The sequence below is a fragment of the Ornithorhynchus anatinus genome, unplaced genomic scaffold (genome assembly GCF_004115215.2).
Source record: "Ornithorhynchus anatinus isolate Pmale09 unplaced genomic scaffold, mOrnAna1.pri.v4 scaffold_264_arrow_ctg1, whole genome shotgun sequence".
Lineage (NCBI taxonomy): Eukaryota > Metazoa > Chordata > Mammalia > Monotremata > Ornithorhynchidae > Ornithorhynchus > Ornithorhynchus anatinus.
In genome coordinates, this window is record NW_024396743.1 from 2100064 (window position 1) to 2119184 (window position 19121).

Below are 19121 nucleotides of genomic sequence, written 5' to 3' on the forward strand. Positions count from 1 at the left end.
CCCCCCCCACCTGTCGGCGCCTTGACATTAGGGCAGTCGCCTCGCTTCTCTGGGCCTCGGGGGCCGCATCTGGAAAACGGGGGGGGGGCAACCGCGTGGCTCAGTGGAAAGAGCCCGGGCTGGGGGGTCTGGGGTGGCGGGTTCTAATGCCGCCTCCGCCACGTCACCGGGGCGACCTCGGGCGAGTCGCTTCGCTTCTCTGTGCCTCGGTGACCTCGTCCGTCAAATGGGGATGAAGACTGGGAGCCCCGGGTGGGGTCGGCCTGATGACCCCGCGTCCACCCCGGCGAGAGAACGGTGCCGGGCACGTAGTAAGCGCTTAACCGATACCAGCGTCGTTATTGTTAAAACCCGGTGACCTCGTATCTAGGCCGGTGCTTAGACCGGTGCTCGGCACACAGGGAGCGCTTAACGGATAGCATCGTCGTCCTCGTCACCGGGGGTCCCCCCCCCCCGCTCCCCCGGTCCACTGACCCTGGCCCGTCGGCCCGGGCCAGCGGAGAGGAGGGGGCCGCGCCCGGGCGGCCAGGGGTCCCCCACTTTCAACCCACCACTGCCCCTCGTGAGGGTCACGGGCCGGGCCGGGGTTCGAATCGCGGCGAGGACCAGACTTCGGATCCCAGGCGGGCCCGGGGTTCGGATCACGGCGGGGACCGGAGTTTCCATGCCAGGCTGGACCGGAGTTTGAATCGCAGCAAGGACCGCAGTTGGAATCCCAGGCGGGACCGGGGTTCCGATCCCAGCAAGGAATAGACTTTGAATCCCAGGCGGGGCCGGAGTTCGAATCACGGCAAGGACCGGAGTTTGAGTCCCAGGCGGGTCCAGGGTTCGAATCCCAGCAAGGACCGGACCTTGAATCCCGGGCGGTTCCGGGCTTCCAATCCCACCAGGGACCGGACCCTGGATCCCAGGCGGGACCAGGGTTCGAATCCCAGCAAGGACCGGACCTTGAATCCCGGGCGGGAGCGGGCTTCCAATCCCAGCAGGGACCGGACTCTGGATCCCAGGCGGGACCAGGGTTCGAATCCCAGCAAGGACCGGACCTTGAATCCCGGGCGGGAGCGGGCTTCCAATCCCAGCAGGGACCGGACTCTGGATCCCAGGCCGGACCAGGGTTCGGATCCCAGGCGAGACCGATCTTCATCCCCATTTGACCTACGTTTGCTTATTTTCACGTCTGTCTCCCCTCCTCTAGACCGTGAGAGCCCGGCGTGGGCAAGGATCGTCCCTCTCCACTGCCGAACTGTACCGTCCGAGCGCTTAATCCGCTGCTCTGCACACGGCAGGCGCTCAGAAAAGACGACTGAATGAAGGAATGTGAGGTAACGGGCCCGGAGAAGCCAAGTGACCTGACGAAGGTCCCGGAGCAACGATCGATTAATCATTTGGGACACTGATGGCGATCGCTTCTTCTAAAATCTCTCAGGGGCCTCTCCGCCCATCCCGGGAAATTTTCCTCTTGTTGACGGGGGGGATTTTTCAAGGAGTTTCCGTGTCCGCGGGTGGTTCACGCCTAGGCTAGGGCCACAGAGAGATGCTAAACCCCCGCTGGGCAAATGAGGCGAGGGAAGACCTCATCAGCTCTCCTCCCTCTCACACAAAAATCACACCATTCGTGTGTCTGACACAAAAATCACACCATTTGACTCAAATGGCCAGATTTGGGGTTAACGAAGATACCCAAAATGGTATTTGTTAAGCGCTTACTACGCGCCGGGGACCGTCCCGGTTGCTGGGGGGGCTACAGGCTGATCAGGTTGGACACGGCCCCGGTCCCGCGTGGGGCTCACCGTCTTCATCCCCATTTTGCAGGTGGGGGCACTGAGGCCCAGCCGAGCGACCTGCCCAAGGTCACACAGCAGACACGGGGCAGGGCCGGGATGAGTAATAATAACGTTGGCATCTGTTAAGCGCTTACTGTGTGCAGAGCACTGTTCTAAGCGCTGGGGGAGATACGGGGTCATCGGGGGGGTCCCACGTGAGGCTCGCGGTTTTAATCCCCATTTTTAGAGATGAGGTAACCGAGGCGCAGAGAAGTGACTTGCCCACAGTCACACAGCTGACAAATGGCAGGGCCGGGATTCGAACCCGTGACCCCTGACTCCCCAGCCCGTGCTCCTTCCACTGAGCCACGTACCCAGGTCCTTCCGACCCCCGGGCCCGGGCTCTATCTAGCCACGCTCTTCCTGGCGCTTCCAGCACCCATTGGGCATTCAATAATAACAATAATGCTGTTAAGCGCCGGGGCAGATACAGGGTCATCGGGTTGTCCCACGTGAGGCTCGCGGTTAATCCCCATTTTCCAGACGAGGTCACTGAGGCCCAGAGAAGAATAATAATAATAATAATAACGTTGGTATCCGTTAAGCGCTTACTAGGTGCAGAGCGCCGTTCTAAGCGCCGGGGGAGATACAGGGTCATCGGGTTGTCCTACGTGAGGCTCGCGGTTAATCCCCATTTTCCAGATGAGGTCACTGAGGCCCAGAGAAGTGAAGTGACTTGCCCACAGTCACACAGCGGACAAGTCTCTATCTGTTGCCGATCTGTCCATTCTCTGCACGTGGTGGGCGCTCAATCAATACTACTGAATGAAGTGGCACAGCAGGGATTCGAACCCATGACCTCTGACTCCCGAGCCCGGGCTCTTCCCGCTGAGCCACGCTGCTTCTCTAGTAAACGCCACTGACGGTGAGGGGGCCTGTCGGACTCTCCCGGGCGCTTCACACAGCGCTCTGCGCCCGGCAAGTATCGGACCCTCCCTGGCGTTCGCACAGCGCTCTGCGCCCGGCAAGTATCGGACCCTCCCGGGCGCTTCATACAGTGCTCTGTGCCTGGCAAGTGCTCAACGAAGAGTAATAACAACAATTAGAACGACGGCATTTGTTAAAGCGCTTACGACGCGCCGACCGGGTAGATACCCGGTAACGGGGTTGCCCACGTGGGGCTCGGAGTCCGCATCCCCATTTTCCGGACGAGGCAACTGAGGCCCAGAGAAGTGAAGCGGCTTGCCTACGGTCACCCAGCAGACAGGTGACGGAGCCGGGCCGAGAAGCCACGTCGTCCGACCCCGGAGCCCGGGCTCTTGCCGCCGGGCCGTGCCGCTTCTCCCGTCAACATCGCCGTGCACGATGTCGGGATCCGTTAAGCGCTTACTATGTGCCGAGCGCTGTCCTAAGCGCCGGGGGAGACACGGGGGGATCAGGTGGTCCCACGTGGGGCTCGCGGTCTTCATCCCCATTTTCCAGGTGAGGGAACTGAGGCGCAGAGAAGCGAAGCGACTCGCCCGCGGTCACACGGCTGACAAGCGGCGGGCGCCTCGTACGGCGTTGCGCGCCCGGTCGACGCCACCGAGCTACTTACACGACGCCCCTCCTTTGAAGGGTGACGCCGGGAGAGGCCCGCGGGATTCCCCACCCCGCCGGGAGGAGCCGGCCCGCCCGGCCCGGGAGAGGAGCGAGGCCGGAACCCGTTTGTCCACCCGTCCCGCGGCCGGAGGGGAGGGACCGACGGAGGACGACGCCCTTTGTGGGTAGGGGATGCGTGGCTTGGGAGTCAGGGGTCGTGGGTGCGAATCCCGGCTCCGGGGGCAAGTCACTTCACTTCTCTGGGCCTCCGTTACCTCATCTGTAAAATGGGGATTAAGACCGTGACCTCCCGTGGGCCGACCCGTATCTCCCCCAGCGCTCGGAACAGTGCTCTGCACATAGTAAGCGCTTGACAAATGCCAACATTATTAGTAGGCGCCTAACAAATACCAACGTCATTATCAGTCCGAGCGTGTCGTCGGCGCTCAACGGGCAGGGCTGAACGGACGAAGGCATTAGAGAAGCGGCGTGGCTCGGTGGCAGGAGCCCGGGCTGGGGAGTCAGAGGCCGTGGGTTCCAATCCCGGCCCCGCCGCTTGCCGGCTGGGTGACTTGGGCCAAGTCGCTTCACTGGGCCTCAGTTCCCTCATCTGGAAAATGGGGATTAAAACCGTGAGCCCCACGCGGGACAACCTGCATCCCCCAGCGCGCGGAACGGTGCCCTGCACGTAGTGAGCGCTTAACGGACACCAACGTTATCATCGACTTGCATTCCCCCCCCCCCGCTCAGAACGGTGCTTTGCACGTAGCGCTTAACGAATACCGTCATTATTATTGCGACGAACGAGGCCGGCTCTGGCCCCTAACCTTCGGCTCGCTCCGGGTGGGTGGGTTCGCACTCGGGACCACCTCGCTTCTACCCCCTCCCGACTCACGGGCCAGGCCTCCCATGTCGACGCTCCCAACCCGCCGGGCCTGGAAAAACGAGCGGAGCGGGGCCCGCTTCCCGCCCCCCGCGACGGGGCCTCACCGTCCCCGTCCTCGGTGTTGAAGACCATGTTGACCGACGGGGCTTCTCTCCGTTCTAGTGTCCTCTCCCCGGCGCTTAGTCCAGCGCTCCGCGCCCAGCAGACGCTCGATAAACAATCTGAGGCCTCCGGGAGGGCCGACTGGGTCTCCTCTCCGGCCGGATTCCCTCTCCCATCCGTCACGGGGCTGGGAGGTGAAGGGGGGCCCAGGTGGGAGGGCCCGGGGCTACCTGTCGCCCCGCCCGGGCGCCGGGGTGGCTTCCCGGGGCAAGAGTGGCCAATGACGACGGGGCGCGGGGCGGGACCGCCGGGCCGCCGGCCAGGCGGGAAGAGTCACCCCGGCTCCCTCCCGAGCTCTTCCCCCGCCCCGGTTCCGAGGGAGCTTCCTGGAAGAGATTAACTCATTCCCCGCCCCGAAGACCGGGTTCAAAAACCCGTGCGAATAATCACGATATTAACCGAGGCGTTGGCCGGACGCTTACTAGGTGCCGGGCACTGTACTGAGCGCTGGGGCGGAGACCGGCACGCGGTCCCTGTCTCGCGCTCTCAGTCCTCATTTTCCCGCCCCGAACTGCTGAATCGGTGGCAACCGGATGACGATGTCGGTATCTGTCAAGCGCTCCCCGCGTGCCGAGCGCCGTTCCGAGCGCCGGGGGAGACGCGGGGTCATCGGGTCGTCCCCCGTGAGGCTCACGGTTAATCCCCGTTTGACAGATGAGGAAACCGAGGCCCAGAGCGGCCAAGGGACCGGCCCACGGTCACACAGCCGCCAGGTGGCGGCGCCGGCATTCGAACCCGTGACCTCCGTCCGATCCTATCCACTGAGCGCTTACCGTGTACAGAGCACCCGTACTGAGCGCTTGGAAACTACAATTCGGCAACAGATGAAGACGATCCCTACCCAACGACGGGCTCACGGTCTGGAAGGGGGGAATTAAACTCGCCGTGGGCAGGGAACGTGCCTGTTGACCTTCGTGCCGTCCGCTCCCAAGGGCTCGGCACGGTGCTCCGTACACAGGAAGCGCTCAATAGATAGGACGGACCGAAGGAGTGAATGAAGACAGGCGACGGAGCCGGAATTAGATCCTCCGAGTCCCAGGCCCGGGTTGATGATAACGACGTCGGTATCTGTTAAGCGCTTACTACGCGCGGAGCACCGGTCTAGGCGCTGGGGGAGATCCAGGGTCATCGGGTCGTCCCCCGTGAGGCCCACGGTTAATCCCCGTTTGACGGACGAGGAAACCGAGGCCCGGTGAAGCGACCGGCCCACGGTCACACGGCTGACAGGCGGCAGGGCCGGGATGCGAACCCATGACCGCCGGCTCCCAGGCCCGGGCTCTTCCCCCTGAGCCGCGCTGCTTCTCTGGGTTAAGGTCCCGCTGCTTGTCCGCCGGGCGACCCGGGGCAAGTCGCTTCGCTTGAGCCTCACGTGGGACAACCCGATGACCCTGCATCTCCCCCGGCGCTTAGAACGGTGCTCGGCACCTAGCAAGCGCTTAACAAATACCGACATTAATAATTAATAATAATGTCGGTATTTGTTAAGCGCTTGCTAGGTGCCGAGCACCGTTCTAAGCGCCGGGGTAGACATAGGGGAATCGGGTTGTCCCACGTGGGGCTCACAGTCTTAATCCCCATTTTACAGATGAGGGAACTGAGGCACAGAGAAGTGAAGTGACTCGCCCACAGTCACACAGCCGACAAGTGGCGGAGCTGGGATTCGAACTCACGATCCCTGACTCCAAAGCCCGGACTCTTTCCACTGAGCCACGCTGCTTCTCTTATTATTATTATCCTCCGGGCCTCGGTTTCCTCACCTGTCAAATGGAGATTAAATCTTCCTTCCCCCCGCTCGGACGGGGACCGTGTCCTAGCTGCCTCCGCTGTTGTGTACCTTGGCGCTTAGAACGGTGCCTGCCGTGTAGTGAGGGCTTAATAACCACCCCCCGACGCACAGAGAAGACAAAAAACCAGTTTGCAGCACCTGATGTGGTTATAACGGGGAGCAAACACGGAAGGCCGCCCCACCCTTCCTTCCTTCGGGCTTCGGGAACGGCTGCGTACGAGAAGCCTCCCCTCCGGTTGGGAGAGGAGAAGAGCGGAGCCCGCTTAAGTGGGCATTCCTGTTTCGGCGGGTCATTAACAATCTCGAATCGTAACAATCCGTTCACTCAACTGGATTTATTGAGCGCTTACTGGGTGCGGAGGACTCTACTGAGCGTGGCTCGGTGGCAAGAGCCCGGGCTTGGGAGTCAGAGGTCACGGGTCCGAATCCCGGCCCTGCCGCTCGTCAGCTGGGCGACCGTGGGCGAGTCACTTCACTTCTCTGGGCCTCAGTGACCTCATCTCTAAAATGGGGATGAAGACCGGGAGCCTCACGTGGGACAACCTGATGACCCTGGATCCCCCCCAGCGCTTAGAACGGTGCTCGGCACCTGGTAAGCGCTTAAATACCAACGTCATCACTGTTATTACCCGTCCCAGCGCGGAGGACGGCGCGTGGCACACAGTGAGGGCTTTTAACCAACGCCATAAGGAACAAAAACTGAAAAAAGAGGCGAGCGCACGGGGACGGGATTCCCCCGACGGGATTCCGGTCAGCAGAGGGAGGACGTCGGAGCGATGACACGGGGGCGAAAAGACGGGTTCCTTCCCCAGCCGCCGCCCAGCGCGCGCCCCGGGGGACGGGCACCGGGTTCCGAGTCACCTCATCGGAAGGGAGCGGGCACCTTCGGCGGCGGGCCGGGAGGCCCGGGGCGCCCGGGTCCCGTCCCCGGCAGGCGGGCCGACTCCGGTCAGTCGGTCTCGTTGAGCGCTTCCTTTGTGCAGAACGCTGCACTTCAGCGCTTGGGAGAGACCAATACGGCGGACCCATCTTCCACACTCTCAGCCCGGGGTCGGCGGGTCTCGATTTTTTGCCGAACTGTACTTGCCGAGTGCTTGGTAGAGTGCTCTGCGCACAGTAAGCGCTCAGTAAATACCGTTAAATGAGTTCCCTGCCCACGCTACGCTCACAGTCTAGAAGGGGAGACGGACGTTAGTAGAAATAAATAAATGGCAGATAATAATAATTAGGCTAGATTAGACTGTGCGCCCGTCAAAGGGCAGGGACTGTACCTGTTACCGATTTGTCCCTTCCAAGCGCTCAGTACAGTGCTCGGCACATGCTAAGCGCTCAATCGGTACTATTGAATGAATGAATGCATAATAACGAGAATGATGACGGTATTTAAGTGCTTACTCTGTGCCAAGCACTGTCCTAAGATATGGACGTAAGCGCTGTGGGGCTGGGAGGGGGGATGAATGAAGGGAGCGAGTCAAGGTGACACAGAAGGGAGCGGGAGAAGAGGAAAGGACGCAGAAATTGGAGGGGCAGGGAGAGGGTGTGGAGAGCGACAAAAGACAGCTCCTGTCTCTCAACTCTCGTCCAAATTTGGGCCTCTTAAAAATAATAATAATAGTTTTTAAGTGCTTTCTATATAACGATAATAATGTTGGTATTCGTTAAGCGCCTACTATGTGCCGAGCACTGTTCTCGGCGCTGGGGGAGATACAGGGTCATCGGGTCGTCCCACGTGAGGCTCACAGTCAATCCCCATTTTACAGATGAGGGCACTGAGGCCCAGAGAAGTGAAGTGACTCGCCCACGGTCACCCAGCCGACCAGCGGCAGAGCCGGGATTCTAACTCATGACCTCCGACTCCCAAGCCCGTGCTCTTTCCACCGAGCCAATATGCCAAGCACTGTACTGAGCGCCGGGGTGGGTAGAGGCAAATGGGGCTGGACACCGTCCCCGGCCCACGTGGGGCTCACGGTCTCGATCCGATTAGTCCGATTAGACCGTGGGCCCGTCACTGGGCGGGGATCGTCTCTATCTGTCGCCCAACGGTCCATTCCGAGCGCTTAGTACAGTGCTCTGCACATAGTAAGCGCTCAAGAAAGATACTAGTCAATGAATCCCCATTTTCCAGATGGGGGAACTGAAGCCCAGAGAAGCGAAGTGACTCGCCCCAAGTCACACGGCAGACGAGTGGCGGAGCCGGGACTGGAACCCACGTCCTCTGGCTCCCGAGCCCGTGCCGTTTCCTCTAAGCCACGCTGCTTCACTGGTCTGCTGGGTGACCTGGGGCGAGTCACTTCGCCTCTCTGGGCCTCGGGGACCTCACGTGTAAAAGGGGGATGAAGACAGGGCGCCCCACGTGGGCCGGGGACTGTGTCCAACCTGATTAGCTTGGATCTACCCCAGCGCTTAGAACAGTGCCTGGAACACAGTAAGCCCTTAACAAATACCATTATTGTTAATTATTTATTATTATTATTATTATTAAGACAATTGAATGAATGAATCCAGGTCCTCCTGGCTTCCACTAGGCGGCGCTGCTTCTCACAAAAGACGCTAACCTGTCTCTGCCGCCCTCTGCTGGCTGAAACGAAAATGATGATAATAATAATAATAATAATAATAATATTGGTATTTGTTAAGCGCTTACTATGCGCTTAGAACAGTGCTCTGCACATAGTAAGCGCTTAACAAATACCAACATTATTATTATGTGCAGAGCACTGTTCTAAGCGCTGCGGGAGATCCAGGGTCATCAGGTTGTCCCGCGGGAGGCTCGCCGTCTTCATCCCCGTTTTACAGATGAGGCAACTGAGGCCCAGAGAAGTGAAGTGACTTGCCCACGGTCACCCACGACCTCTCTTCCAGGATCCCTGGGTGGAGCCTAAATCCCGTTACCTTTCGGGCGCTCACTATGTACACAGAACTATACTGAGCGCCTGGGAGAGTCATTCGTTCATTCATTCACTCAATCGTATTTACTGAGGGGTACTGCGTGCTGAGCACTCTACTAGGCGCTTGCAAAGTACAACCGCAGCCCGGCGCGGCAGACAGAGCCCCGGCCTGGGAGTCGGAAGGTCGTGGGTTCTAATCCCGGCTCCGCCACCAGTCAGCTGTGTGACCGTGGGCTAGTCACTTCCCTTCTCTGTGCCTCAGCGACCTCATCTGTCAAATGGGGATGAAGACCGTCAGCCCCACGTGGGGCGACCTGATGACCCTGTACCTATCCCAGCGCTTGGGACAGTGCTTGACACATAATAAGTGCTTAATAAATACCAATATCCTTATTAATTCCACAACAAATAGAGACAATCCCCGCTCACACCGGGCTCGCAGTCTAGAAGGGGGGAGAGGACGGACACCAAAACAAGTAAACAGGCATCAACAGATTAGACTGTAATCGATTAGAGCCCGTCAAAGGGCGGGGACTGTATCCGTTACCGATTTGTCCATTCCAAGCGCTCAGTACAGCGCTCTGCACGTAGTAAGCGCTCAATAAATACTATTGAATGAACTGCATCACTATAAATAGAATAAATACGCGCAGCGTTAATATAAATAAATGAAAAGATGTACCGATAGCCACAAGTGCGGCGGGGAGGGAGAGCAATGGGTCGGGGCGATGGGGAGGGGGGACGGAGGAGGGGGGGGGGCAAGTCTGGGAAGGCCTCCCGGAGGAGGTGAGCTTTTAGCAGGGCTTCGAAGGGGGACGTGGGACAGTTCGACGGATTTGAGGAGGGAGGGCGTTCCAGGCCGGGGGTCGAAGGCCGGACGGGTGGGAACGAGGCACGGGTCAGCGGCACCAGAGGGTACAGCGAGAGCTGGAAGACCCGGTCCCCGCACACGAGCCGGAATCAATTAATCCACGGCATCGATTGAGGGCTTACTTGGCGCAGAGCACTGTACTAAGCGCTTGGGAGAGTCCCCTATAACAAGAGTTGGAAGACCCGCTCCCTAACCAGCTTGGATCAAACCACCAAATCACTAGTATTTATTGAGTGCTTACTAGGCAAAGAACACCGTGCTAAGCGCTTGGGAGAGTCCGATACAGAGTTGGCAGACACACGACGCGCTTACGGTCTGGAGAGGGAGACGGCCAATAACACGAACGAGCAATTTATGACACTTAAAGATACGTACATTAAACGAAAACGCTCTCCCGAAGTTTAAAGCACCCTCAGTCTTGATTCTGTTCACGATTTAGTGGAGTCACCCAAGTGCTCGGTCCGGTGCTCCACGCACAGTAAGCGCTCAGTAAATAACACTGATTGACGGGGGGGGGGTGTCTCTAAAAGGAACCGGCTTCTAGAGAGAACGATGAGGATGAAAATGATTGTGGCATTTATTAAGCGCTTACTATGTGCCAAGTTCGGCCCTAAGCACGACGGAGGGCTCTAGAGCTGATGGTGAGGGGTTTCTGTTCTCCGCGGAGGTGGACGGGCAACCCCCGGAGGGTTTCGAGGAGGGGGGAGATACGGACTGGGCGTTATTTTAATAATGTTAATAATGTTGGTAGTTGTTAAGCCCTTACTACGTGCGGAGCACTGTTTTAAGCGCCGGGGGAGATACAGGGTCATCGGGTCGTCCCACGTGAGGCTCACGGTTAATCCCCATTGCCCGGATGAGGTAACTGAGGCCCAGAGAAGCGAAGCGACTCGCCGACAGTCACACAGCCGACAAGTGGCGGGGCCGGGAGTCGAACCCGTGACCTCCGACTCCGAAGCCCGGGCTCTTTCCACCGAGCCGCGCTGCTGCACGCTGTTTTATTGATCCTATTTAGTCGCCATTGTTTTTACGAGACGTTCTTCCCCTCGACTCCATTCAGCGCCATCGTTCTCGTCCGTCCGTCTCCCCCGATCAGACCGGGAGCCCGTCAGACGGCAGGGACCGTCTCTATCCGTTGCCGCCTTGTTCGTTCCAAGCGCTCAGTCCAGTGCTCTAGCGCAGAGTAAGCGCTCAATAAATACTACTGAATGAATGAATGAATGAATGAATGTGTTAGAACGACGACCCGTCGGCATGATTTTTCTCGGGTTCCGCCTCCCCCGCGGCCGAGCTCCAAGGTGCCGACGTCCGGTTCCTGGGGAAGCTTCCTGTCTCTGCCTGTCTCCGCTTCTCCTTCGCGAGCGAAGCTCATCGCCCCCGTTCTCAGCCCAACCGCAAGGGCGACGTGACCCAGAAGTCACGCACTCCACCCATCCGCCCTCGGCTGACGGGGGGGCCGGAGGCCAAAATCGTCCCGGAGGGGGTCGGGGGAGAGTCCCTAGACCCCTCTAGGCGCCTCCAGGACGTCACTCACCCAACGGGTACCACCTGGCAGCAGCGCGGCCTAGAGGATAGAGCCTGGGCCTTGGGAGGCCCGAGGCCCTGGGTTCTAATCCCGGCTCCGTCGCCTGCCCGCTGGGTGACCTGGGGAGGTCGCTTCGCTTCTCTGGGCCTCAGTTACCTCACCCGGGAAATGGGGATTGGGACCGCGAGCCCCGTGCGGGACAGGGACTGGTCCAACCCGATTTGCTTGTACAATAATTCGTTCAATAGTATTTATTGAGCGCTTATTATGTGCAGAGCACTGTACTAAGCGCTTGGAATGGACAAATCGGTAACAGATACAGTCCCCGCCCTTCGACGGGCTTACGGTCTAATCGGGGGAGACAAAAGCAACAGCATAATAGCGTTGGTATTTGCTAAGCGCTTATTCTGTGCGGAGCACTGTTCTGAGCGCTGGGGGAGATCCAGGGTCATCAGGTTGTCCCACGTGAGGCTCACATTTTCCAGACGAGGTGACTGAGGCCCAGAGAAGCGAAGTGACTCGGCCACAAGTCACGCAGCTGCCAAGTGGCGGAGCCGGGATTCGAACCCATGACCTCTGACTCCCAAGCCCGGGCTCTTCCCACTGAGCCACGCTGCTTCTGGTGTCCACCCCAGCGCTCAGGACGGTGCCTGGCGCATAGTAATAACCGTCGAATACCACGGTTGTTATTATTATTGTTACCAGACGATCAGGTCGGACAAGGTTCCCCGTTCCCTTAACCCGGTGAAGCCACAGGGAGAACGGGGGTCGGCTCCCCATTTTACAGAGGAGGAAACGGAGGCCCAGGGGAGAGAAGCGATCTGCCCAAGGTCGCCCGGCAGGCCAGTTCCCGAGCCACGATTAAAGCCCAGGTCCACAGGCCCCGCGGAGATCCAGCCAGTCCATCGTATCTATTGAGCGCTCAATGTGCGCGGAGCACTGGACTGAGCGCCTGGGAGAGTCCAATATATCAGACACGTTCACCGCCCACAGGGAGCTTACAGTCTAGAGGGGGGAAAACCGACATGAATAGAAATAAAGAAATCACAGGTACGGACACGAGTGCTGCGGCGCTGAGAGCGATCGGAAAATACCCGAAAAATCGCTCCGCACGGGACCTCTGCCCAAGTACGAGGCGAAGCCATTACGTAAGGCGACTCGACGTTATCGTTTATTTCATTTTTAGCCTCCTAATCGGCCCCGTTCCGGACGCGGCACCCGCCAGTTCACACTAACGCTCCTCCCCGCAACCTACACAGCTTCATTGAGCAATCCAAGGCCTCGTTCGGACGGTATTATTATTATCATCATCATTATTATTGGGGTATTTGTTAAGCGGTCACTGTGGGCCAACCGCTGTTCTAAGCGCTCGACTCCCAAATTTAAGTAGGGGGGGAGAAGAGGTGCCGTCTCGAGACGGTGAGCTCGTTCATTCATTCATTCAATAGTATTTATTGAGCGCTTACTATGTGCAGAGCACTGTACTAAGCGCTTGGAATGAACAAGTCGGCAACAGGGACAGTCCCTGCCGTTTGACGGGCGCGCGGTCTAACCGGGAGCTCGTCGCGGGCTACCGACTCGGCTGAATCGTCCTCCCCCAGGCGCCTGGTCCGGGGCTCTGCGGGCGGTAAGCGCTCAATAAATACCACCGCTCGCTTGATTGAATTCCCATTTTACAGATGAGGCCCAAAGTCACACACAGCAGGCAAGTGGAGGAGCCGGGATTAGGATGCGGGTCCTTGTGACTCCCAGGTCCGGGCTCTTTCCCCGGGAAATACCAAACGCTACCTGAAATGAATTCTCCAAGCTACCGCTGACCGGTTACTATTTATACTCCTTTTATTTATACCACTGAATAACCTTCCCCCCCCCCCCCGCCCCCGGCACCTCGATCTCGTCTACCTCGCCCGGCCCCGCATCCTGCCTCTGGCCTGTAACTGCCTCCCCCTTCATATCCAAATGCGCCTGTTCTATTGTGCTTTCTCAAGCGCTTAGTACGGTGCTCTGCACACAGTAAGCGCTCAATAAATACGACTGAATGAATAAATATTATCCTTTGCCAGGTGTTCGGTACAGTGCTCTGCAAACAGTAGGCTGTCAGCAACCCGAGGGCATCCGTTCTCCCCTCTAGACTATTAGCTTGTCGTGGGCGAGGAAAGTGTCTCTCGACTCCGTCAAACTGGACTCTCCCAAGCGCTCAGTACAGTACTCAGCACACGGTCGGCGCTCCATAAATACGACCGAGCGATCGACAGGGAAGCGGTTCCATTTCACCCAGATTTTCTCTCTAGAAATACTGGCTACCCAAAAGTTCGGCGTGTGGCTGTGTTAACGTCGGCTGACTGGATAATAAGGTTGGTATTCGTTAAGCGCTTACTATGCGCAGAGCACTGTTCTGAGCGCCGGGGGAGACACGGGCTCATCGGGCTGTCCCGCGTGAGGCTCACGGTTAATCCCCATTTTCCAGAGGAGGGAACTGAGGCGCAGAGAAGTGAAGTGACTCGCCCACAGTCACCCGGCTGACGAGTGGCAGAGCTGGGAGTCGAACCCGTGACCTCTGACTCCGAAGGCCGGGCTCTTTCCACTGAGCCGCGCTGCTTCTCCGAAACAACTCAACGACGAACGCGCAGGAAGTGGCGTAGCCCAGCGGAGGGAGCCCGGGCCTGAGAGTGGCGGGGGCCCGGGTTCTAATCCCGGCTCCCGCACCGGCAGGTCGCCTCGCTTCTCTGGACCTCAGTTTCCTCATCTGCCAAACGGGGTTAGGAAGCTTGTTCTCCCTCCTACTCGGACCTTGGAGACGGAGACTGCGTCTCAGCTGATGACCTGGGATCTGCTCCAGGGTTTGGCACAGGGCTCGGCCCAGAGTACGTGCTTAAAAGTACCATTATCGTTATTACGAATAAAATTGAGAATGTTTGGATGGGAACAGGACAGTTCGTCTACCAGGGGGCCCCTGAAGCTGGAGCCCGAGCCTGGGAGTCAGAAGGACCCGGGTTCTAATCCCCGCTCCATCACTTGCCGGCTGTGTGGACCTTGGGCAGGTCATTTCCCCGCTCCAGGCCTCAGTTCCTTCATCTGTACACCGGGCATAACGACTGGGAGCCTTCTGTGGAACAGGGACTGTGTCCAACTCGATTAACCGACGTGGCTCGGTGGAAAAGGGCCCGGGCTTCGCGGTCAGAGGTCATGGGTTCGAATCCCTGCTCTGCCACTTCTCAGCTGTGTGACGGCGGGCGAGTCGCTTCACTTCTCCGTGCCTCAGCTACCTCATCTGTAAAATGGGGATGAAGACCGTGAGCCCCACGTGGGACAAGCTGATTCCCCTGTGTCTACCCCAGCGCTTAGAACAGTGCTCTGCCCATACTGAGCGCTTAACAGATACCAACATTATTATTATGATTAACCAGCCCTTAGAACAGTGCCTGGCACCTAGCAGGTGCTTAACAAACACCACAATGACGATTATTATTATTAATAATAAAACCTACGCCCCCCTATGAGTTTTACCCAGAAGCTTTCGGGGCCTGGGGGGAATTTCCTAAAGGGAGGGAAACTGCGGAGAGCTGAAAACGCTCTCCATCTCAAGATCTTCTTGGGCAATCATGCCTCACAAAAATGTTCCCCCACCCGCAATTTCACTTCCCAAATCCTGAGTCAGAGTGGCCGGGGCCCCTCCGCTTCCCTCTCCCGGGACCCCTTTCTGTCCCCCGCCACGAGTGACGCACTGCTTAGCCTGGGGAAGAGTGTAGACCGGGGGTAGGGGGCAATTCTCTGCCACCCTGGGGTGGGTAGCCAGGGCTGGTGAGGGGGTGGGGAGGAGGGGAAGGAAGTAGGCGGGAGCCGGAGCGGCCAATCTCAACCCCGGTACCGGAGGGACGGAAGGCAAGAGGAAATAACATCGTGCGGAGGAAGTTCGAACTGTTTTTCAAAGGGCTCGCTCTCCGTTTTGCAACGCGAACTGGCTTGGGGTTGCTTTTCTTAATCTTCCACAAATAAGCCTCTCCCACTGGCCGGGTCTTTCAGGCAGCCCCCTTTTTTAGGCTTCTGCCCCCCAGTTTGGGGGGGGAGGCCCCCTTTCTTAATCAATCATATTTATTGCGCGCCGATCCTGTGTTTTAAAAATTGTTTCTGGGCAGGGGGGAGAAATAATAATAATAATAATGTTGGGATTTGCTAAGCGCTCACTATGTGCAGAGCACTGTTCTAAGCGCTGGGGTAGACGCAGGGGAATCAGGTCGTCCCACGTGGGGCTCACGGTCTTAATCCCCATTTTACAGATGAGGTCACTGAGGCACAGAGAGCTCTCGCTCCCCCGCTGAAGACTGGAGAAGCAGCGTGGCCTGGTGGCTACAGCCCGGGCCTGGGAGACGGGGGGACCTGGGTTCTAATCCCGGCTCCACCGCTTGTGCGCTGTGGGATCTTGGGCAAGTCACTTCACGTCTCTGGGCCTCCGTCACCTCATCTGTAAAGTGGGTATTAAGATTCGGAGCCCTGTGCGGGAGAGGGACCGTGTCCAACCTGATCGGTTTGCATCTCTCCTAGTGCTCAGTCCAGTGCCTGGCACATAATAAGCGCTTAACAAATACCATAAAAAAAAAATAAAAGACCGGGAGCCCCATGTGGGATAGGGCCCGTGTCTGATCCGAATGTCAAGTATCGACCACAGTGCCTGGCCCACAGTAAAGGTTGAAATGCCGCATTATCGCCGTTTATCATTACTATTACCCGTCAGCAAACCACCTGCTTGCCCCCAGGCAATTCCTACCTGAACCAGAAGCCCCCCCCAAATCAAAACCCAAAACCAATCAATCGATAGCGGCTCAGTGGAAAGAGCCCGGGCTTCGGAGTCAGAGGTCATGGGTTCGACTCCCGGCTCTGCCACTTAGCTGTGTGACTGTGGGCTAGGCACTTACCTTCTCTGTGCCTCAGTGACCTCATCTGTAAAATGGGGATTAACTGTGAGCCTCAGGTGGGGCAACCTGATTACCCTGCATCCGCCCCAGCGCTTAGAACAGTGCTCTGCACATAGTAAGCGCATAACAAATACCAACATTATAATTATTATTATTACTGTGCCCCTTCTGCGGGCAGGGCGCTGTGCTAAATGCTAGGGAGAGAACAGTCGAGCAAGAAGACACTATCCCGAGCTTACGACCTAGCGGGGGAGAGCGGGGAATGTCCCCGTTGTTGGATCGGATTCTCCCGAGCGCTTCGTACAGTGCTCCGCACTCAGGAAGTGCTCAGTAAATACCACTGACTGACAAATGAATTACAGGGAGAGAGGAAGCAACCGGATATGAAGAAATGTACGTCAAGGTAAGCTCGTCGTGGGCAAGGAATATATCTGTTTGTTTTTGTATTGTACTCTCCCAAGCACTTAGTACTGTGCTCTGCAAACAGTAAGCGCTCAATAAATACGATTAAATGAATGTATGCATACTGTGGGGGTGGGGAGGGGGGAGGAGAGCAGGCAGGCAGGTGGGGGAAGTTTTCAAGCCAGGACTCTGAGGAAGTATTCTTTCCCGAGAATACTTTTTTTTATGCCTGTAATAGTTAGCCAGAACTTAAACACTGTTTCTATGTTAGCGGGTAACAAGTTGGACAGATTTCACCACCCTAAAGACACTCTGGGTTCATGGTTCTCTCCCTTCTAGACTGTGAGCTCTAAAGAAAAAAAAAGGTCTGCGTTAAGCGCTTACTATGTGCCAGGCACTGCATTAAGCACTGGGGTAGGGGCAACATAATCAAGTCGGATACAATTCCTGTCCCACGTATGGCTCACAGTCTTACTCCTCCTTTTCAGATGGGGGGAACTGAGGCACGGAGAAGTGAAATAACTTGCCCGAGGCCACACGGCAGACGCGTGGTGGGGCAGTGATTAGAACCCAGGTCCGCTGACTCCCAGGACGGGGCTCTTTCCACTAGGCCACGCTGCTCTCTGCGGCTAAGGAAGTTAAAGAGAGGCGATAATACTACTACTAAGAATACATTAAGCGCTCAATAAATACAAGTGATTGAATCATTATTTGCTTTCTAGACTTTAAGCTTGTTGTAGGTAGGGAAACTGTCCACCACCTCTTTTATATTGCACTTTCCCAAGTGCTTTAAGGTCTCAATAAATACCCCTAATTGCTAAGATAGTTGCAACTGCTCCGAAGAGCCGATTCCCTCAGAAAGGGGGGCTGGGCCTTTGAAAAGACCAAACTTTGCAAGGCAAATTGAATTTCTGATAACAGGAGGCGGAGATAACATTATTTTCTCTCTATCTGCCTCTTATCGAGATTCCCCTCTCCTTAGCCTTCCCTAGGAGGAGGTAGTAAATTAGGGTCTTTATCGCAGAGCTGTGAAGTGGGTGATGGGCAAGATCAAAGGTCACAGGGGAAAAGGAGCGTCATCAGTAGCTCAAGGGAGGGGCATCTACTACACACAAGGGTTGTAGGTAGCAGACGCCCCTCCCTTGAGCTCTACTGTTGGTTATCAGAAACTCCTGGGCAGGGATTGGAGGTTTGGGCTAATAATAAAGGTAATAATAATAATCGCCGTGGCACGCCTTAAGCCTTCACTATGTTCATTCATTTATTCGTTCAATAGTATTTATTAATAATGTCGGTATTTGGTAAGCGCTTACTATGTGCAGAGCACTGTTCTAAGCGCTGGGGGTCCATCAGGTCGCCCCACGTGGGGCTCAGGGTCTTCATCCCCATTTTACAGATGAGGTAACTGAGGCCCAGAGAAGTGAAGCGACTTGCCCACAGTCACCCGGCTGACAAGTGGCGGAGCCTGGATTCGAACCCGTGACCTCTGACTCCCAAGCCCTCGCTCTGTCCACTGAGCCACGCCGCTTCTCACGCTGACTATGTGCCGAGCACCGTACTAAGCGCTTGGAATGGACAAATCGGCACTGGACCAAACGCTGGGGTAGAGACGAGATCGTCAGGTCCCTCTTGGGTTCCCCTCTCTAAGGAGGAGGAAGAACAGGGACACAATATAATCATGATTACGGTATTTGTTAAGCGCTGACTACGTGGGTTCGAATCCCGGCTGCGCCACTTGTCAGCTGTGTGACTGTGGGCAAGTCGCTTCACTTCTCTGGGCCTCGGAGACCTCATCTGTAAAATGGGGATGAAGACCGTGAGCCCCACGTGGGGCGACCTGACGACCCCCAGCGCTTAGAACAGTGCTCTGCACGTAGTAAGCGCTTAACAAATACCGACATTATTATTATCACCATTACAAGGTCATCAGCCGGTCCCACGTGTGGGGCTCACAGTCTTCACCCCCATTTTACAGATGAGGTCACTGAGGCACAGAGAAGTGAAGTGGCTTACCCAAGGTCACACAGCAGACAAGCGGCGGAGCCGGAATTAGAACCCACGTCCTCCGGCTCCCCAGCCCGCGTCCTTCCCACTGAGCCACGGGATGAAATCCCCATTTTGCGGAAGAGGGGACGGAGACCCAGAGAAGTGAAGCGACCTGCCCAGCTCGCCCACGTCCTGCCTCTGGCCTGGAACACCCGGCCTCCCTCCTCGCCCTCTCCCCCCACTTCGAAGCCTGACTGAAGGCCCGCCTCCTCCGAGAGGCCTTCCCTGACGGCACCCTCCTTCTGGAGAAGCGGCGGGGCTCAGTGGCAAGAGCCCGGGCTTGGGCGTCCGGGGTCAT

General features: G+C 57.3%; 1 protein-coding gene across 2 annotated transcripts in view; it reads right to left on the minus strand.

Moving 5' to 3' along the window:
* The window catches only part of CYTH1 (cytohesin 1), a 66663-nt gene that overhangs the window by 30424 nt on the left and 17118 nt on the right, over window positions 1-19121 (minus strand). Inside the window, exon 1 of one of the 2 annotated variants that reach the window (XM_029056972.2) lies at window positions 4335-4512. The exons of the other annotated variant lie outside the window; for it this stretch is intronic. Coding sequence (XP_028912805.2) covers window positions 4335-4362 — 28 coding nt within the window. The 5' untranslated portion in view covers window positions 4363-4512. Of the gene's footprint in view, window positions 1-4334; window positions 4513-19121 lie in introns of those variants that run through there. 2 annotated transcript variants of the gene reach the window in all.